The sequence below is a fragment of the Aspergillus aculeatinus genome (assembly GCF_003184765.1).
Source record: "Aspergillus aculeatinus CBS 121060 unplaced genomic scaffold BO66scaffold_11, whole genome shotgun sequence".
NCBI lineage: Eukaryota > Fungi > Ascomycota > Eurotiomycetes > Eurotiales > Aspergillaceae > Aspergillus > Aspergillus aculeatinus.
In genome coordinates this window covers 333,036-351,762 of record NW_020291480.1, presented here as the reverse complement: position 1 = coordinate 351,762, position 18,727 = coordinate 333,036, and the positions used below count along the sequence as shown (strand labels likewise).

The window sequence follows — 18,727 nt, the reverse complement described above, 5'->3', positions numbered from 1 at the left end:
TATCAACAATCCATTGAGTTTTTAGTGCAATTAATAGACCCTTCTATAGAACAAACAACACCCAGGATAGTCAGTATACAAGTACAAACTATAGCTTTGGGACTTATATTGAACTTTCACAGATCCTTGACTTTTGTGTACAAACTTAGTAGAAGGAAGATCAAAGTATAAGAAATACATACATTAAAAAAATGATTAGCAAATCAACAGAATAGTAGATTGCATACATGATTGGCAAATAAATAGAACCAATTGATTTAACTCATTAAAAATTCGAGGGAAACCATGTATTTAGCAAAACAGATAGGGCCGGTATACAAGCTCATACCAACTTATCCTAATACCTCAGAAAGACAACTTGGTCCGACAAAGATAAATCAAAAATAGCAGCAGCTATAGTATACGCCAACAATTTATTTGTTATTATACTTTACTATCCAGATCATTGTATACTCATCCACACTGCTAATATAAAGAAATAATTCATAATTCTATGATCTTTGCGAGCTATGCGTTGTTCCAAAAACCTTCTCACCTTGCAGCTCTTCTGAGCGGGGTAAGGACTACTAATAATGAGATCATGGATGCCACAAGCACCCTCCTGCTCTCCGTTCCAGTTTAAAACCTGCTCTTGCCCCCCTAGATACAGCATACGCCTTTCCAGAATCTCTAGACTAGACCGAACACTTCTCAGAATGCCCCGCGACGCAGACTTCCTCAGCCCCCGCGAGCTGCTGGTCAATGATGGGTTTGTCTGCAAGCTTGCCTCCTTTCGCAAACTGGGGGATCTCTGCATCAGGAATGAGAAACTGCCCGATTCCGACGATAGCCTGATGCAACAAGCCGGCTTTGAGAATAAGGCCTATAACGTGGTGGTATGTTCTGTTTGAGACATCATTGACAAAGATTCCACCTACGGACAAAGGCACTCTCCCCTCCTGGCTAACTGCGTGTCAAGCTTCCGTCTTACCTGCAGCCGATCCCTATTCAATTCCAGACGGTATTGCTCAGTCCATATTCCACGCCGCCCCTCACTCATTCACTAACGGTAGACAGGTCCGGCAAGTCGCTAATAACCTCAATGTACGCCCAGAATCTCGCCTCGCTGCTGCTCAACTTGGAAGAGGACAACTCAGCCCCCCCCCCCCCGCGACGTGGTTCCCATTCTACAAACTGACAATCACACGTCTTCATGTGACAGGGAGAGTACAACTATACCGAGACTGTGTGCAGCACCGCCTTGAAACTTTGCTCTGCCGCGCCGGACGATTACGGTACGTGTCCATTTTTGTCTCTGCCCCAAAAGAGACATCGAAACTTAACCACTTACGCTGAACTGAAAAAAAAAACCAGACAAGATATTCCAGGACATGGAGGCATTGAGACAAGACCCCGACAACGACAACCTCAGGGACAAGGTCCAACAAGAGATCACCGATCGAAAGTACCAAATCGACATACTTAAAGACCAGGCGGACGCCTGGAGCTCGAATCTCAGAACTTACAGCCTGGATGCGGAGGATTGCGAGACCAATGTGCGTCAACTGGCTGCCCCGTTCCAGGGAACGACCCTGGCCGACATTTTGAAAGATGAGATCTCCGATCCCGAGGACCTGCAAATGGACCTTGATGCTCTGGATTGGACTAAAGTAGGTTCCGACCTTGACAGGTGGATGACTGCGTGCTTGTAATTGACTTCCAATCAGAATCTGCTCGAGGGCTTTGCCATGATCGATGACTTGCAGGATTCACTGCAGGAGGTTCAGAAGATGGCTGGTATGTCCTGGCATTTGCGGTCATCTAGCCTCTGCGCTAACGTGATAAGCAGGAGCTGCTTACCTTATTGCAGACGATATAGACGTGCTGCTGAAGTATGTCGAGGATCACCTTGATCCCGGTGATGACCCGTTAGATGGCCTGGTAGAAGCGACCCTTCTGCGTAAATGGAAGAACCTGGAGAATGACGGTATGTCAAGTTCCGATGTACCCTGTCTGTGAAGAACTGCCTGGTGCTGATTTAATTGCCCAGTCAATGATTTCCTGGATGCCTACAAACAGTAAGATTATATTGGATAGGGCCTTTCCCAGTGATTATGCACACATGATAACTACCGTGCATAACCAAAACTCTTGACCTGATCTACCGAGAAAGCAGGATGCAACGGTAGTTGAGACGAAAACATACGAAAATCATAATGAGAAGACCGGCCGGTAGAACGCGTCCCAGTGTAGCTCCAGTTTCTCCAGTGTACTCAAATCCAGGTCGTCGGGGTTTTCAAGAGTAAGCTTCCAGAGTGTAAACGGCGGAGGTTGAGCGTGCTCGTGGTCATCGTACGTGGCTCGCTCCACGTCGCGGAGCCACGCGCCTGACTCGTCAACCTCGTAGACATAGCGGTTCTGTCGAGGCTTGCTGACAAAATGCCAGACCTTGGTTTCCTTCGTGTCGGCGTCATACCCGAGATCCGAATAGGTCCCGGAGTTTTCGATGCGCAACCTCACAAACGCGCGGCCATCGTGCACCGCGTCGGGCGTGGGTTTCACCCCGAGCAGGCGAGGCTCCAGGCCATTCAGACGGTAGTGGAATCCCCCGGTGAAGGGGTAAGCGTAGTTCTTTGGGCCCGGGTCGTAGTTGGCGCCTGGAATGGGCAAGAGCGTGAACGTGGCACTGTACCCTTGCGCACTGCTCTTCAGGCCTGCAATAACCGTCTCGGGAAAACTGGATGCTAACTACGAAGTGTGCTCACGTCAGTTTTGGTCGTCGGATAACTAGCCAGAGTTGAATCTTTCCTGGGCCGCCGGGGCTCGTACCTCATCAGAAAATGTGATAGGAGTAGTAGCTGAGTCGAAGACACGGATTAGCTGTGCGAACCCCTAGAACGTCACCGAAACCTGGATTCTACCCACGCGTGTATCCATTTGCATATTGATCCTTGACATCTTGCATCGCACCCCGTAGATATGCGATGCAGTCGGTGATATCCTCCACCGACATCTGTGAGTCCAGATTGACCTTGGGTTCTTCCAGAGTGTAGAAGCGACAGGCATCGACCGCATATTGCAACTGAATGGCGAGCGTGGTCCGCAGCTGGAGGTATCGATCGTAGAACTTCGCTTCGGCCTGAGCGTAAGCATCTTCCTCTTCCTCGTAGTGGGCGAGCAGCCCGTCTATGGCCTCGATGTCGCGGTTGGCTTCGAGTACCAGGAGGGTGGCCTGGACATATTCCTGGCCTTGCTTGACAGCCTCGGCCTGGGCCTGGGCTAGTGCTCGGCCGTGCACCGCATGCTTGCGCAGGGTCAAGCGGTACTCACTGGCTCCGTCAATTGCGGGATTTTGTTGTGCGGTAGCCCATTCCATCTGTTGGTCGGATTCCAACTCCCACTCATCCCAAGCGGCCAGGCTCATGATCAAGCTGGCGTCTGCATCGGTCCCATCGGAGCCGGAGACGTCGCCCCCCAAGGTCGGAAGGTCAATATCATCGTGATCTCCCAGACGGTCAATCTTGCCCGCCGCACTGACAATATCGGCAATATGGGGGTACAGCTTCCCCAATGCCTTGGTATACTCCCACAGATTCTTGAAGGCCTTGGAGCCGAGGATGACATCCTCCGCCGCCCCTGCCGTTTTCTCTGCTTCCTTAACGTCTTCGACGATTTCTTCGACCGCGGAAGGGTCGCCCGCCCCCTTCCCTACGGCGTAAATTCCGGCCGCAAATTCTAAAGGCGGCGGCGGGCCACGGACGTGTCAGTTCAAGGAATCTGGCCCCCGTGACGGGATTCAATAGAAGAAAACAGGGAACCACCCACGAAAGATGGCACCAAGGATTGTGCAAATTGCCAGGAAGGTCTGCCTCTGTATCCATGCATCAAGACCGTCTTGGAACCTGTCCTGTGCAAGTCTTAGCTCTTCTTCATCGTCACTAAGCATCTTGTCGCAGGCTTCGACGGTAGCGGCTGCCGCCTGATATTTAGCCAAGGCCCGCGCCTGTAGATCGACTCTGGTTGACTGTGTGTTCTGAACGGTCTCCAGAAGGGCTTCCCCCGCCGCCTTGGCGTTATCGACTTGGTTTTCGGCGGCCTGAAAGAGCTCGTACTGGTCCTGGAAATCCTTGGCGGCCTGTCGCTGGGTCTCAAGCGTGAGGACATACTCGTCAAAGGTGAGGGTCGGAGCATAATAGGAGTCGGGGCCTGTCATGGCATGGGCCGCCAATTGCTGGCCCAGGGACACGGCTTGGGCCTGGGACAGCGCATGCGAGCCCGCGGTGGCCACGGACTTGGCCACCCACGAGCAGATCGAGATGGCGACGGCCGGGGATGACCAGCAGACCGCGAGGGCGACTCGCAGTTCCGTGTCCAGGAAGGCTTGGTAGGCCGCGGTCCGGTCGTCCCCGTGTCGGTCGCTGTAAGAGACCTCCAGCTTGCCACCTTCGAACTTGATCTCCGCTTGCAAGTGGCCGGAATCCACTCCAAGGTCCAGCTCCGTGCGCTGATCGCCCTCGATCGAAACACTGATCGGCTGATCGAGAACGGCGGCATAAATCACCATGATGCACTTTTTGGCGCCACTCTTGGACATATTGAGATGGACGGGCTGGTCGGCGGTGATCACCCGGGCGTTGACTTCGAGCTCGGTCAATTCGTCGGCCGACATTTGGATCTCGGGCGCGGTCAATGCGAGGATATCGGTGTAGATCTCACAGTAGCGGGGGAGCTGCTGTAGGATGGGTGTTCCATCGCAAAAGATAGAACGGTAGGTTGGTCCCTGCACGCGAAGGAGGGATTCTTAGAGCAGATTGAAACGGAAAATACGACAGGGATCAATTCATACCATTGCATTGTCTTCATCCTTGGACTCATGGTTTGGGATGTCGTCCACCTGCTTCATCTGGCTGAATTTCTGCCATTGTGCAGGATTGTTAGGCTGTATGTCGGTAGACATTGCTGCATCAATTCAATTGAATGAGAACTGTATAAACTGAATTAGCGAGAAGAATTTGCTTTGTATATCGGAGAGGAGTGGTTAACGCGGGTGATATTCTTAAATTCGATTGGGGTCTCGCTGGCAGTGACAGTGACTGTTAGCAACTTAGCTAGGTAGTCGCTACATCATTCTGCTGCTGGAAGGTTACACTGCATGCAGTGCGTGATTTAATTCCCTGCTTTGGACAAACACCACAACAAATTCTCTCGTGGAAAAAATCATCCATCATGTCAGACTCACATCATCTATACATACTCCCGGTCGTCCTCACATCATGTCACAATTGATCCATGATTTGAAAACGGCCACACCCTGCATTTCCATGGTTCGGGCTAGGTCAAAAAGCAATAAGGCAGCCAGCCGATCGACCCAATGCTGCAACCCAGCCTTGCTGTACGCTTCCACGGCATGGCTGCACATGCAACTCGGAACCAGACGGCTACAGTATAGTTCGAGCGGGGCTGGCGTCAGTAGGTTATACCCACCATCCGTGTCGAGCATCTTCTCAGACCATAAATAACCAGTTCTCTCGAAGTCATGACCACGTCGCATCCTCTGCATCTCAATCAACGACTCCTCAACCTGCCTCATCCTCACATTCACACCAGCTAGATCCGCACGGCCCAAGATGTCCACAGCCCGTGACGACGAAACAAGATGGTTCCCCATCGGACAGACGGTGGAAACGCCTTCGCGCGCTGCTCGACGGACCGGCCGTGCCGTGAAGGATAGTGGTGACGACGACGACGATGATGGGGCCACTTTTGCTTTCGCCGACGCGGACATGGGCAAACTGAACCGCTATCTCCATGGTGGAAGAGTGTTACCACGCGACCAAGACAGTTTCTGCCAAAAGGTCGGCATCTTGGACCAGAGCAAGATCACCGACCACATCTGGACCCAGATCAATAGTCTGATCGGGACTTACAAGGAGGCAAGTCGAGTCTCTTCATGAGTTTCATGCCTTCCCAAGTGCAACCCAGCATCATAAAGCCGATTCCCGCTGACCTGGGCTATCCAGATCTACACGGACTGCACCGATTTCCTCGGTAGTGACAGCAGCGCCGAAAAGCCCCGAAAGTGGACGAAAGAGGATGATGGCGATGACAGCGCCTTCGATGCCCTCTGTACTTTCGATAAGATGAACACCCTTGCGTCGCAGATTTACGGCTACGCGGACACCGCCGGGGCGGATGACAGCTCTTATTATCGGTTCATGTTCCAGCAGTGCGAGAAGTACAATGATCCACACGCAACCTCCGAGGACAGAAAGAAGGCCCAGAAAGCCATTGAGGATGTCACGGAGGATTTGCTGAGTGATATCGCACCCATGCAGCTCCACGCTAAGAAGGTCTCGGATGCCCTGGATTTGTTTGAAAAAGCCTGTGAGCAGAGAGAGAATGCACTCATGGACTCGGAGACGAGCATGACCACCATTCTCAACGTGGATCTGGGAGACATCGACGACTTGCGGGAAAAGATTGACAAGCAGCTGGCGGATATTGCGGCCGACCAGAAAATCATCGATGCGGGTCAGTCCCAGCAACAAAACCCGTCTAGACTCTTCGCGCTCAGGCTGTTGACTTTTGAATGACTTTTAGATCGCTATGATCAAGAAATGACCGCGGCATACGTTTGGATGTAAGTTTTGCTCACTCCCTCACTCACCAGGTAGCACCCTGTGCGCCCCCACCAACTAACCCGTTGGCCATAGCCCTATCATCGGGACAATCGCAGGCCCCATCGTATTTGCGGAAAGACAGGCGGATATTGAGAAATACGAAAAGAAGATTGCGGCCCTGAAGGAATTGATCAGCTCCGAGCAGGACAAGATCGCCCTGCATCAGCAACTCCAAGGCCATGTCACCGCGATGTCGGTAAGCTCACCATCCCCGGGTTGCCTAACAGAAAATCCCGGAACTAACATCTGATGTTTAGAAACAATGCCAGGACCTGAAAGCACTCATCGGTCCGGCTAAAGTGACGGCCGAGAAACTTGAAGGTGGCTGGAACTTGATAGGAGATGAGATCCAATTGGTCCACGATACCGCGAAGAGGCTTGAAGACAAGATCCCCGGCGTGGACTTTGCTGAGTACCAGCTCCAAGCCATTGTTGACGAGTGGAAAAAGCTCTATAAGGGTGGTATGCATCTTTTTCCCCTTTGCCCTACTTATGTCCCACATATATGTCCTTTGCTAATGCGATGATGCAATACTCAGTCAGGGAGTATATCCAAACGGCCCCAGTCGTACCGACGACTGATGTCATGTCAATTGATGACTACCATGATCAGATTAAGGACTTGATCAATTGAGCCTGCGCATGGACACCAACAAGGTAACGAGCGGTGGAAGGTAGTAGGGAAACTGTCAGTCACCTAGCACGTGAAATTTGTATTCTTCAACCATGATATACGGGGTCCGAATCTGATTATGTTTGATGTGTCTGAGACGTGAGTACGCTGCATATTTAAGTATATGAAAGTATAACCCAAATAATCATATACTACTTTTACTGCAGCAGCGGCACCCCTACAAAACAAGCAAAGAGGATTTACAGCCAACCATTCCAGTAAAGCAATCAATTCCACTCACCCTCATAAATCATACACTCGTATCCAGCCAGCACAACCACCCAGCATCTCGTATACCAACCTCCACAGCCCAGCCCACCTCCACCATCTACTCCCAGCATCATCCATCCCGCAGACCCCATCTATACACTACACTACCTAGTATCCAAACCCCCACCCCGACGCAACCCCACAACCCCGAGCCCAAGCCCAAGCCCGACCCCGATTCCAACCCCAGCCCCAACCCCCACCCCCCTAGACGTACCAACCACAGACCAACACCCCCCCGTCCCACCAGCATCACCACCATGACCCGAACTCGCAGAACCCGAAGAAGGATGAGCATGCGTCCCCAATCCCGCGTCCCCGTCACCATCCCATTCCCGCTCAGCAGCAGCATCCGCAACATCCGCCACATCCATCCTCCCCTTACCCTTCCCCTTCTCCTCCCGCAGAACAGGCGTATCTCTTCCCCTCAGACCCCCCCTCCCTTCTCCATCCGCCTTCTCCCACGTGAAAGAACTGCCACCCTCCCAACTTCCGTTCCCCTCCTCAAGGGTATCAGGATATCGATCATAGACCAGCGAATACATCTCCCGAGGGGTTCCGTCTCCCTCCCCTTCCTCGCCCAGGACGAGGAGACTGGGCCCCAGATCCAGGATGCTGATTTCGCTGTCCGTTAGGGAGAGTTCGCGGTGGCGGGGCGGGATGGTGATTGGGTGGGGGGGTATGTGGTGGTGGTGGTAGGGTATGCTGGTTCGTTTGGGGTGGTGGGATGCGAGATGGCTATGGGTTGAGATTGAGGTGGGGGTTGTGGTCGAGGCCGTAGTCATCATAGTGTAGATCTGCTCTGTGGTAGTCGTGGGTATGGTTGTCGGGGAGGTAGGCGTGGCTGTGCTGTGTTTGTTGTGAGTGAATCGGAGAGGAAGAGGAGGAAGTGGAGGAGGAGATGACGACGATGATGCTGACGGAGGTGGAGGTGGAGGCGGAGGTGGAGGTGGCGATGCTGCGCGATGCATTTCGTGGCTGTCTTTCATTCTCTCTTCGGTTGTTGAGTTGGTGGTGGGATGCTCGTGGTACTGGAGATTTCTCATCTGTAGTCTGGATGAGACGAGATAGGATGGATGGATGGATAAGCACCGCAGCAAAGAGGCGGACCTGATGACAGGATAACTGCAGTCCCAGATGAAAATCCAGCTAAAGCCCCAAGAATTGGATAGATGACGAAAGTAAGAGAGAAAACGAGTAGACGCTTTTTGGAATGAGAGAAGAGCCTGAGCCTGTAGGCCAGAAGTGAGCGAGTGAATGAGTCCCGTGCCTTCCTGATCGGGTGATATGCTCTTTGTCTGAAGACTCTGGCCTACAGGTACAGTACGGTGGCTGTCGTACTTGTACCTTACTTGGTACGTCTGGCCATTAAACTACCTTCTTTATCACCAGGTACGTTCATTGTCGGGGCTGCCTCTTTGTTCACTTAGACTTCCTCGGATCGTCGTTCCACAGCATATCCTCCCTGCTATCTATAGTAGCCCCCCATTAACGCCCCCGACCTTACCAGCTGACTGGGACTCGTATAGCGCTGATCACTTGAGGCTCTGTTCATGTCGATGGACTATAAGAAACATTGAATTTGAATATGTATTGGCTGCATATGCTGAACACTTAAATATTCTGGAATACATCCTAAGGGCACAATCAACCACTCATGCACTGTACCGCTATCCAGCCCTTGCAAACCAATTACGCATCAATCTCATTGTGACACCAGCGTATCACAACCACGTGGGCTGTCTGTACATCTCTCCTCTCTACTACGTACGACACCACCTGACAAGTACCTAGTAGAGTTCGATGCAGCAACTGCTGCTCTACCATCCCCATTCACGAACAAGCTTTTAGTCAGGCAACCCACCCCCAGTTGCCCCAAACATTCCACAAATATAATGCAGGGACGCCTTTCAGCCATCCACCCCCGTAAATGCAATGCAGCCCCCATACCTTCGCCACCCATCCTTGCCAGACCTGACGAAGCCATCATCTCTTCCCAGTGGGCCCCATCAAGTCCATCAGAAGTCGAATGCAACCATAAGAAAACATCCACTTCGTACCATGATATCATATAAATCCCCACAAGGCCCAAAATTAACAATCACCCGACCCTGGCGCTGTATAGAGAACACCGTGTATCATTCGTTTCACGTTTCCAAAAAAAAAAAATAACAAAGAAAATCATCTCGCCATACGATTATGGCAGAATTCGGTCTTCCTCGTTCACCTGCAATTCCACCACTGGCAGATCGTCATCGTCGTCGTCATCTCCATCTCCACCGAATGGGTGCAGCTCCTGGAAGGAGGTCTCCTCCGTGGGCGTGCCAGGGAAGCCTAACCCCCCTCCGGGGCTGTCAGTGAGAGCCGCCATCCGGAGGTCGGTGTCGCTGACGTCACCGCCCCCAACGGCCTTGTTACTGTCATCGTCGTCGAGCAAATCATCATCAGAGATCGATCCCCGTTGCGCTGCGGTCATCTGTGAAGGGCCGTGAGCATCCGAGATTTGACTGAACGACCACGAGGGCGGGTCCACGTGGCGGAACGGGCTGGGTTGCGGTCCATGTCCGAACTCCTCGTCTTCGAAATCCATACCTGACAGTCGATTGGCTTGGCCCATGCTCTGCTCGCCATACGAGGGGCTGTTGGAATATTCCGGCGGCGAGTCTTCATCCCCGCTCTTCGCTTGCGTTCCAGTTCGCAAACCACCATCTCCCAATTGGTGAGCTGCTCCGACTCCGGCTAATGCGCTCGACGACCCATTGCGGGAGGAGCCGCCGAGACGCCGACCTTCCCCCGACGGAGACTGCCCGCGCGACTCGCTCTGGGAGTCTGCGTCGCTACCTGGACGTGTCGATGCCTCGGTGATCTCTTCGAGAACCTTGCCACCCAGGGGACGATCGGAACGACGGCGGTAGAACAAGAGGTAAGCCGAGGAGGTGACCACACTCTGCGGATCAAGGGGTCGCGACACAGAAGAATCTAGGTTACGTTAGTCAGCTAGGGTCAACCAGATCGGCAGCATTTGCGGCAGCATACCATTGTATTCGTTCCATTGACCGGTCATGAAGTTCTTGGCGTAAGCCGTGTAGTGACCTCCTCCAAGTCCACCATAGTGGTTGTCCACAGCGAAGAGGTCGTAGATAAGGCTCTTGCCTTCCTCCGGGGCTTCGACTCGGCCGCTCATATCGAGACCTTCCACAGGGAAGTCGACCAGAACATCAAGCTTGTCTCGGAAACCGCGGCTGGCGCTGAATCTCTTGAGATGCATGACCAGAATGTCAGGCGTCTTCCAGAGTTCGAATTTCTTGCTAGCCCGGCGATGCTCCTTGCAGCGAGGGCAGTACCAGGCGTCATTCTCGGAAAGAATCTCTTCCTTGTTGAACTCATCCAAGCACTCGTACAGAGTGACGCCTCTCTTCTTGCGTGTCTGCCGAAGTGCGCGCTTTTTGGACAGCTCCGGATCCGGGTGCCTCTCAACGTTGGTCCACGTCGGGCTACCACGGAGAGAGTCTCTGCCTATGTCGCCAGAGAACAGAGCATCGTATGCATCCTCTGTCCAGTCGACCACGATGCCTTCGCCCGGTCGGATCATGGGAGGAGCCGGCTTAACAGGTTCAGGCGCAGGGCGTTTGACATCGGTAAAGACGTCAGAATCGCCAGCAGCGCTGTCCGGACTCTGTTTACCCGAGCTTTCCTCATCGGATTTCTCAGTGGCTGTTTCCGAAGCAGCATCCGTCTGGCAACGCGAGTCAGTGATTTCCCAGAAATAACGAAAAGGCGATAGAATCAGTAATACATACCTCCTGCTTCTTCGGAACGGGCTTTGTCTTGATCCTGAAAGACATCCGGGGGTACTCCTTGTGGTCATCGACCGAGGAAAAACCAAGAGGGACTACCTCGTTCGATCTGATGATCTTCATTTCAAACAAGCCACGAAGGTTCGAAGGAATGCCACCCTCACGGCGAGCTGGAGCATCTTCTTGAGTGTCTTCTGCGTCGCGCATCGAAACATCAACAATCCCATCTTCCCCGTCGACTGAAGACGTCTTGATCTTGGAATCAGCTGATTCCGCGTCATCATCGTTCATGACAACAGTATCTGAGTCTTCCTGGTTGGACTCGGTATCATGAACTTCGTTGAGGAAATCGCGCGTTGTCATGGAAGCTACCTGAGCGAGAACCTTCCGGAAGATAGCATCGTAGTCGCTGAGCTCCTCCCTATTGATGACAACATAGGAAGGCACACCGAACAGGGGCCGCAGGGTGTTCTTCGGGTTGTTCGACCTTGGCTTCTCATAACGATTGAAGATAGGCACAAGCAGTCGATCCGCCCTTGGAGAATCAATATCCGGAATCGCCTCATGTTCTGACCGATTGAAAGAGAAGTAACTCTTCTGGGGTTTGTCTGGGTTGTAGTTGGTCGGAACAGACTCCACCTCATAAATGGCAATATCGTCGTTATTGCTGATCTGGCATTCGGCGATAGAGTTTGCGTTGTCAAACATCTTGTAGAACTTGTGCTTGTAGATCTCAGCCATGACTAGGCGTTGAGGATCAGAACCCATCTTCTTGGCGACCAACTCCTTGAGAGACTTGATGCTGGCGTGCTTGTCGATCTCCACATCCACAATGACCGGCTTCTTATTTAAAGGGAAGTAGAAAAGCTCCTTGCTCCACAGATTTTCAATCGGAAGCTGAAGGGTAAGATTGTTGAACGGGTCGAAGATAATGCTGACCTTGTCACAAGCGGGACAAACGAGAGTAGACTTGTACATGCCAGCGAAAAGATCCGTGACCACGGAGTCGTTGCGAGCCTTGTAAATTTCCCAGCATTTATCGGCAAACTCCTTCAATTTCGCTTTGTCGTGGACCATGTCATCCGTGGAGTCTGGCTTTTCGATATAGGGCTTCTTCTGGATTCGGTTCAGGTCTTCCTGAAGACCATCAAGAAGGAACAGAAGGAACTCCTGTGAGTCCTGCTGTCCGTAACCGGAGAATGCGGGACCATAGCGGCCGATAGTTTGTTTCAGTTGCCTAGGCGCAAAAGATGATTGACCTGCCTCGTCGTAGATTTGGCGGAGCAGGTTGGCATAGGCCTTAGCCACATCACCATTGTGGGCCAAGGGGTTGCTAGGGTTGAGATCTTTCTTGTACACCTCATCTAAAACCCACCTGTTAGTACAGATACTTAAGGTCGGACCAGCCCGGTGAGCGCGAAATACATACTCAAGAAATAGTAAGTCAGTTCCTCCACGCTACGGACACACTGCAGGGCAGAGTTCATGTAGCATGTGTTGCCAAGGTTACTCAGACCCGTATTGCCACGGGGTTTGCCATCCTTGCGCCTTCCCCTGGCAGGCTCTGGGACTGGCGATGAGCGCCCACTAGTAGCAGGGCTCTTAGTCTTCGCCTTGGTAGAAACCTCGGTCTTGAGGTTCCCGGTTGGCACCCCCAGGCGGTTCAGAGTCTGTTTAGAAGCTTCGGATACCCAGTCGCCCTGTTTCCCAGGAAGTCTCTCTTCGAGTACCACGATATCACTGCCGCCCAGCCCGACAAGATCCAACGGCATGCGACCGTTGTATTTGGGGTTAGTAGTTTGATCAGTAGCATCTTCCAGCAACTCCCGCTGCGAGCCTTCGGAAAGGGAGAGAAAGGTGTTGAGATCAAGCACAAGACTGCCCCCAGCGTGGGGCGCAGTTGATGCGGAAGGCGCTGGCGAGGCAGTCCGAGAGGCAGCTGGAGTGACCGCAGCGGAGGTGGTGGCACTTCCGAGACCATCCAGGATTCTCCAGACGCGAACCTTGGTCGACATTTCAATTCTTGCAAGGTTCTTTACTTGCTTCAGCCATTTTTGGAAACTTGTGTGCCTACTGGCAAGATGTCGCACAGGCAGCATGTTCCTCTCCTTGAGTGACTTGGGGGTGGTTCCACCGGACGGGTTCGTGAGCTTCAGAATCGTGAAGATCGGAGGGTTGATCTCGTATTGAATGTTCTCGCCTTCGCCCGGGGGTGCGGTGTTGTGAGCGTAGCGGACGATGGCGGGAGACTGCTCGGCAAGGCCGTACCACTGCATGATCAGGTCCCAACCTCCCTGGGGCACGATCTCATAGTCCTCTCCAAGCTGCAAGCCCGGTCGCAGGGGGACAAACGGCTCTCCATTTTCGTCCTTGAAGCCTGTGTTGGCGGGGTCAGTGACCAGGACGATATCGGAATTGTCGACCGGGCCGATCTCCCCTTCGGCAGCGGTCTTGTCCGCCTGGTCTGCATGGGTGGAGCTTCGCGCAAACACGCGCTTCAACCACGACATGGACACCACATATCCTTTCTGCTTCCTCTGCATAGGTTGCATCATGAACCGGGTCACTTGCGCCACCTGGTCATCAAAGGAAGGAGGCTCAGCGGATGCGACGGAAGCCTCCGCTTTTGAGTGGGCTCGTGTCTCGGTGGAAGCCGTATAGGTGGACATGCTAGACGGAGTAGGATATACATTGTCCGAAATGGAGCTGTCCTCGTTGCCAGTGGAATTGTCGTCTCCCGATGCAGAGGTGTCCATCGCATCCGGCTGGTCGGACTGAGGTTGACTATCCTTCGAGGCGGGAACCTGTTCCATCACCACATCCTGTTCAGTGTCTGACGCTCCGCGAGCGTGAAGCTTTTCGTCCGAGCCCGACATATCGGTCGCGGGATCGCTGTGTAGAGTCAACCCAGCGCAGGCGGCCGAGGGGTAGTCGACGGCACTACCAGAGGGATCCGGGGTCGGGGAGGGAGGAGCGGAGGAATGAGATCTGGTTCCCAAGACTTCGTCCTGCAGATGGGCGGGAATGTAGCGGGGAGGCGGTGAGGTCGATGAACTCTGACTGCGGTTCGAAGGGGAGGTGGGCGAGGAGCGGCGATGAGGCAAGGCCGAGGAGGAAGAGTGGGAGTTGGAGGAGCGGTCGGAGCTAGGAGGTTGACCGTGACGTCTTCCGGCCTGCGAGGCGAACGACAAACCCGGAAGTGTTCCTGGTCTGCGAGGCTCTGCTACCTTACGGCGCTTTGTGGAAGACGTCGTGACGGTGAGCTGCGCACGTCTCGTGGCAGCTCGAGGTAGCACGATAATTGGGGGAGGGGGAGTGGATGTGGGTTCTGGGTGGATTTCAAAATGGAACCTGTCGGAGAAAGATCGAAATATGTATGGTGTAGGTAAGAGGAAGGGAGGGAGAGAGGGAGGGAGGTAGGGGTGTAGGGGTGTGGTGATATGGTCGAATCCGAAGCAAGAAATTAAGTTACTTTTAGACTAGAATGGAGGGGGAAGGAAAGGGTCCGTGGAGGGCAGTGGAAGCCGTGGAATTATGGTGAACGGTGGACGGTGGACGGTGGACGGTGGATGGTGGAAACGCGATGAAAGGGAAGGAAAGAAGGTGGATTCGCTGTTGAAAAGAAATTCCGGCCTCCGTTCAATCAACAGGAGAAATTTGGTTTAGTCACTGACTGCGAGTACATACGGTGACTACAAAGGTAACTAATTGCACACCGTTAGAACACATGTAGAATATCAGACAGGGACTTAAATTTGCTTTTTTTTTGCTGTTTCTTACTTTCAATTCACTATTTCACTTTTCTCTCTTCTCTTAGAATTGCTTCTAATTATATCTTTGTATGTTCCCAGCTAGGGACTGTGCATATACCTTCACCTACTCAGCACCTTGAGCAGCACTGTTCTCTCTTAGTGTTTATCTAAGCTCTAAGTGTTGACTGACAATGCCTTTACTCTAGACGCCAGTCCCCTGCACCTCTCACATTGGTTTTACTTCTAATAAAAGCTTGAACTATCAGAGACTAAGCAGCCTGAAAACCTCCAGAAGCACCTCAAAGACTCCAAAGCACCCCCGTTAACAAGAGAACCCCAGCGCAAACAAACATGCACTGAACTATACAGTACCATCGCAACACGATCAAATCAATCAAATCAGATCAATCACACATGGCCTGGTCGCACAGCTGTTAATCGCTCCGGACCCCAAGGCATAGATAGACCGGTCCAATCTTACAGTCAAAACCCGCCAATCAGCTTGACGACTGCATTTAAGTCCACTGGCATGCATCATCCACCTTACTTTGTACCTTACTTACCGAGATCTCCAGATCTTGCCCAGGTTGTCATTGGCTACAGTGTCCAGCACAATCGGTAGTAGACTAGCTGGCCGGGCCTAGTACAAGATGCTACTAAGGATGGCACCTCTCCTTTATCTCTTTATCTCCAGATTGTTTGCTCATCACTGGTATGAGCGGGTTGTCCATTCCAGATATCCGCATACTTTGAGCGATTGTTACGACTGCTCCGCGAAATTATATCATGTGCGTAATGTGCCTTACATGATTGGGATCTCCTAGCGTGCAAGGCTCAGCCGGATCCGTGGCGATTCTCGAAATGACCTCCACCGATCTCATGGAGGTTACCATCAACGTCAGCTGCCACTTCCACAGTCCTTCATCAAAGTCTGATGATCAACTATGCGACACAACTACACTAATTGGCAGCAAAGACATCCATCGAGCGCTGGATCATACCGTAAGAGGGTTGCAAAAAGAAGCCCCAATGCCCGTATAACTTAGGATCTGCTACTGCATCCTCCCCCCAGCAACACCACGTATGGCCTGGATGGGGACGACGGTGGTTAGTCACCCAATGCCAGACTGCTTCCGAGGCTGGGTTGCTCTGCGGGCGATTGTAGGTTCGGTGCCGGCCATATACTATACCTATATTACAGCTCTATTAGGAGTGTTCGTGTTATCATTTCATTTCTGCGAAGAAAAGCTAGAGTCTATCTCGCCAGAAGACAATCTACCAAGCCAAGCCAAGCTAAGAAGTCCAAAAAGCCAGCACCAGGCTGCCATCACACCCTCTACAACACCCAAATCCTCTATCCCGGAACCGGCCAGCCATCCACATAATCCAGGACATTATAACCCAGTCGCGCTTCCTATCCACAAACCATCAAGTTAGCTATAAATGCCCTAGCACAATAGACACCAAATCACAGAAGAGAAGAGAAAGAGAGGAAAAGAGAAACATACATGAAACTCATACCCCACCGAGGTATTCACTACCACCCACAAATAAAAGTCAGCATCAAGCCCCAGCAAATCCATGGGAAAAGAATCAGAGCAAAAACTCACGATAATGATAATAAAGCACATCCTCCTCCACCTCCACCCCGAGAACATCATCGTATCGACGATGAACCAGGACCCCCTGGCCCCCAGGCGCATACACCTCCCCATTCGACCCATACACAACCTCCCCGCCGCCCTCCACCAGGCCCCGGCCTTGCTTATCCACGAACGGGCCGCGGGGACTCCTCGAGCGGCCGACCCGGATACTATACCTACATTGCGCGGCAGATTAGCACAGCTTTTATACGTATACGCAAGTGCGCGAGAGTCTATCCCATCACGGCTTCAAGCAAGAGCAAGGGGAAAAAAAAGGGAAGAGGGCACACATACTCCATCCCCTTCCTCGGCAACCGCTCCGGCTTAAACCCACAGCACTTGCCCCAACTAAACCACAGATAAAACCACGGCGCGCGGTAGGAGATAAACGGGCCCTCGACGGGATGCATCCCCGTGGGGTCGCCGCAGATCCCATTGGACTTGGGTTTGGGCGGGTGCACCGCCCGCGGCTCGTGGGCGAGGTGCCGCACCTCGCGGTTGCCCGTGTAGTCACTCACCAGAAGGTCGGGGGCGAGCGGAATCTGCCAGATCCCTGTCCAGAAGGAGCCGAAGGTCAGGTAGCCTTTTTCCTCCGTTGGCTTGGGGCTAGAGGGAGAGGCTGAGATGGGGTTGGGGTCTTCTCCCCGGCCCTTTCCCTCGCCTTCAATCTGGGGGATTTCTTCTCGAGAGAATAAGAGGTGGGGATGCGTTTCGTCTCCCACTTTTTCTTCTTCTTCTTTTTGAGTTTCCTCCTCTTCCGGTGGGAGAGAAGTGATTATAACACTCACGTCGATCGCATTCGCGCGATCCATCGGGTACAATCCCGACCCTGTCCCTATGCCGGACCGGATGATGACTCCGTGATCCACCCATCCCCCGGGTCCCGGGTCCGACGAGGTAGCTACGCCGATTGCACTGCGGCGGCAGCCGCTGTGGCTTGTTGCGTAGTAGCAGTAGTACGTGCCATTGTGGGCGACGACCGTGGGCGCCCAGGGCGCTTTTCGGTCGCCGATGGGGAGGACGCTGTCTGTGGTTAGGACGGTGCCGATCTTGGTCCAGGGGCCGGAGAGGGCCGGCGCGGTGTGAATGGGGATGTGCGGGCCGGAGCCGTAGGCGTAGTATGTCTTCACGGGACGTGCTGTGCGGGCCTCGTGGGCTGCGTTTGGCTTGGGGTTGGAGTTTTGATCTGGCTGGGGTTCGGGGTGAGAATAAGTGATAATGATGCTGGGGTCGTGGATGTGGAGTTCTGTTGGGTTGGTCGGAGAATAGACCGGGGATACTGGGTCGTCATGGGCTTCATTAGCTTTCTCGTCGTCGTTCGCGGTGTCGGTAGAGTCTGAAAGTGAGCTGGGTGGTTGTGCACGGAAGTGGTTGCGTAGGATGTATAGCACGAATATGAAAAGTGACAACAGAGCGGAGATGCGGATGATGCGACGGAGTGAGTGGCGCGAAAGTAATGGTGGTGATGTTTTCCCGCTGCTTTCTTCGTCGAATTCCGAGTACGTCGAGCCCATGCTCAATAGGCGAGGTCTTGTGGGTGTGGTAGCGTTCATCCTGTCGAGCGCAACTGAAAGAACTGAGCTCGCAGGATGGCTAACAGCACATTGTGTTCATTGATTTGGTGGCCAATGCTGGGTTGGTGGGTGCAGATCAGGACCGCAGGGTCTGGATCTTAGTAAGTGGTGCAGTGGTGCAGTTATCAGCTTCTGCTGCTGCTGCTGCTGCTGCCTATATGTGGATCCGACCCTGAAAAAGGCCGGTAAATGGTGTAACAAGTAGGTTTAGATTGTCGTTATCATTATAGCTTGCTTAGTGAAGACAAGTCAATGCTAAGCATTAGAAATCCTCCTACAGGAGAGCACCATCTGCCGTCATGGTCAGTGATTCAGTCGCCATTGGTTATCAAGACCAATTTCTGCACGCACCAAATGGATTG

The 18,727-nt window shown here is 52.8% G+C and overlaps 5 protein-coding genes across 5 annotated transcripts; 2 read left to right on the top strand and 3 right to left on the bottom strand.

Moving 5' to 3' along the window:
- Positions 1 to 606: 606 nt before the first annotated feature.
- On the top strand, positions 607 to 2,269 carry BO66DRAFT_344696 (uncharacterized protein). Its single transcript, XM_025644525.1, has 8 exons — positions 607 to 875; positions 959 to 1,000; positions 1,057 to 1,083; positions 1,202 to 1,274; positions 1,354 to 1,649; positions 1,707 to 1,776; positions 1,829 to 1,966; positions 2,030 to 2,269. Exons 1-8 carry the CDS (start codon positions 696 to 698, stop codon positions 2,059 to 2,061), a joined length of 858 nt encoding a protein of 285 aa, XP_025506399.1. The 5' UTR covers positions 607 to 695; the 3' UTR covers positions 2,062 to 2,269.
- On the bottom strand, positions 2,191 to 5,016 carry BO66DRAFT_469502 (uncharacterized protein; the record flags this gene model as incomplete). Its single annotated transcript, XM_025652729.1, has 5 exons — positions 4,826 to 5,016; positions 3,805 to 4,759; positions 2,905 to 3,714; positions 2,809 to 2,837; positions 2,191 to 2,727 (listed from the first exon to the last, which is right to left on the bottom strand). The coding sequence occupies exons 1-5, from the start codon at positions 4,934 to 4,936 to the stop codon at positions 2,191 to 2,193; spliced, it is 2,442 nt and encodes an 813-aa protein (XP_025506398.1). The 5' UTR covers positions 4,937 to 5,016.
- Positions 5,017 to 5,606: 590 nt separating this feature from the next.
- Positions 5,607 to 7,522, top strand: BO66DRAFT_344691 (uncharacterized protein; the record flags this gene model as incomplete). The annotated part of the gene is made up of 6 exons (XM_025644524.1): positions 5,607 to 5,921; positions 6,000 to 6,510; positions 6,580 to 6,619; positions 6,693 to 6,855; positions 6,917 to 7,121; positions 7,199 to 7,522. The coding sequence occupies 6 exons, from the start codon at positions 5,607 to 5,609 to the stop codon at positions 7,291 to 7,293; spliced, it is 1,329 nt and encodes a 442-aa protein (XP_025506397.1). The 3' UTR covers positions 7,294 to 7,522.
- Positions 7,523 to 9,796: 2,274 nt separating this feature from the next.
- On the bottom strand, positions 9,797 to 15,125 carry BO66DRAFT_399502 (putative ubiquitin-specific protease UBP12; the record flags this gene model as incomplete). The annotated part of the gene is made up of 5 exons (XM_025648685.1): positions 9,797 to 10,578; positions 10,636 to 11,335; positions 11,400 to 12,760; positions 12,826 to 14,875; positions 15,084 to 15,125. The coding sequence occupies 5 exons, from the start codon at positions 15,123 to 15,125 to the stop codon at positions 9,797 to 9,799; spliced, it is 4,935 nt and encodes a 1,644-aa protein (XP_025506396.1).
- A 1,383-nt stretch (positions 15,126 to 16,508) lies between these two features.
- Positions 16,509 to 18,233, bottom strand: BO66DRAFT_304263 (arabinan endo-1,5-alpha-L-arabinosidase; the record flags this gene model as incomplete). Its single annotated transcript, XM_025643228.1, has 5 exons — positions 16,509 to 16,562; positions 16,657 to 16,685; positions 16,759 to 16,961; positions 17,080 to 17,390; positions 17,514 to 18,233. Coding segments are annotated over 5 exons (1,317 nt in total), but the record flags the coding sequence as incomplete, so codon positions are not given.
- Positions 18,234 to 18,727: the final 494 nt, after the last annotated feature.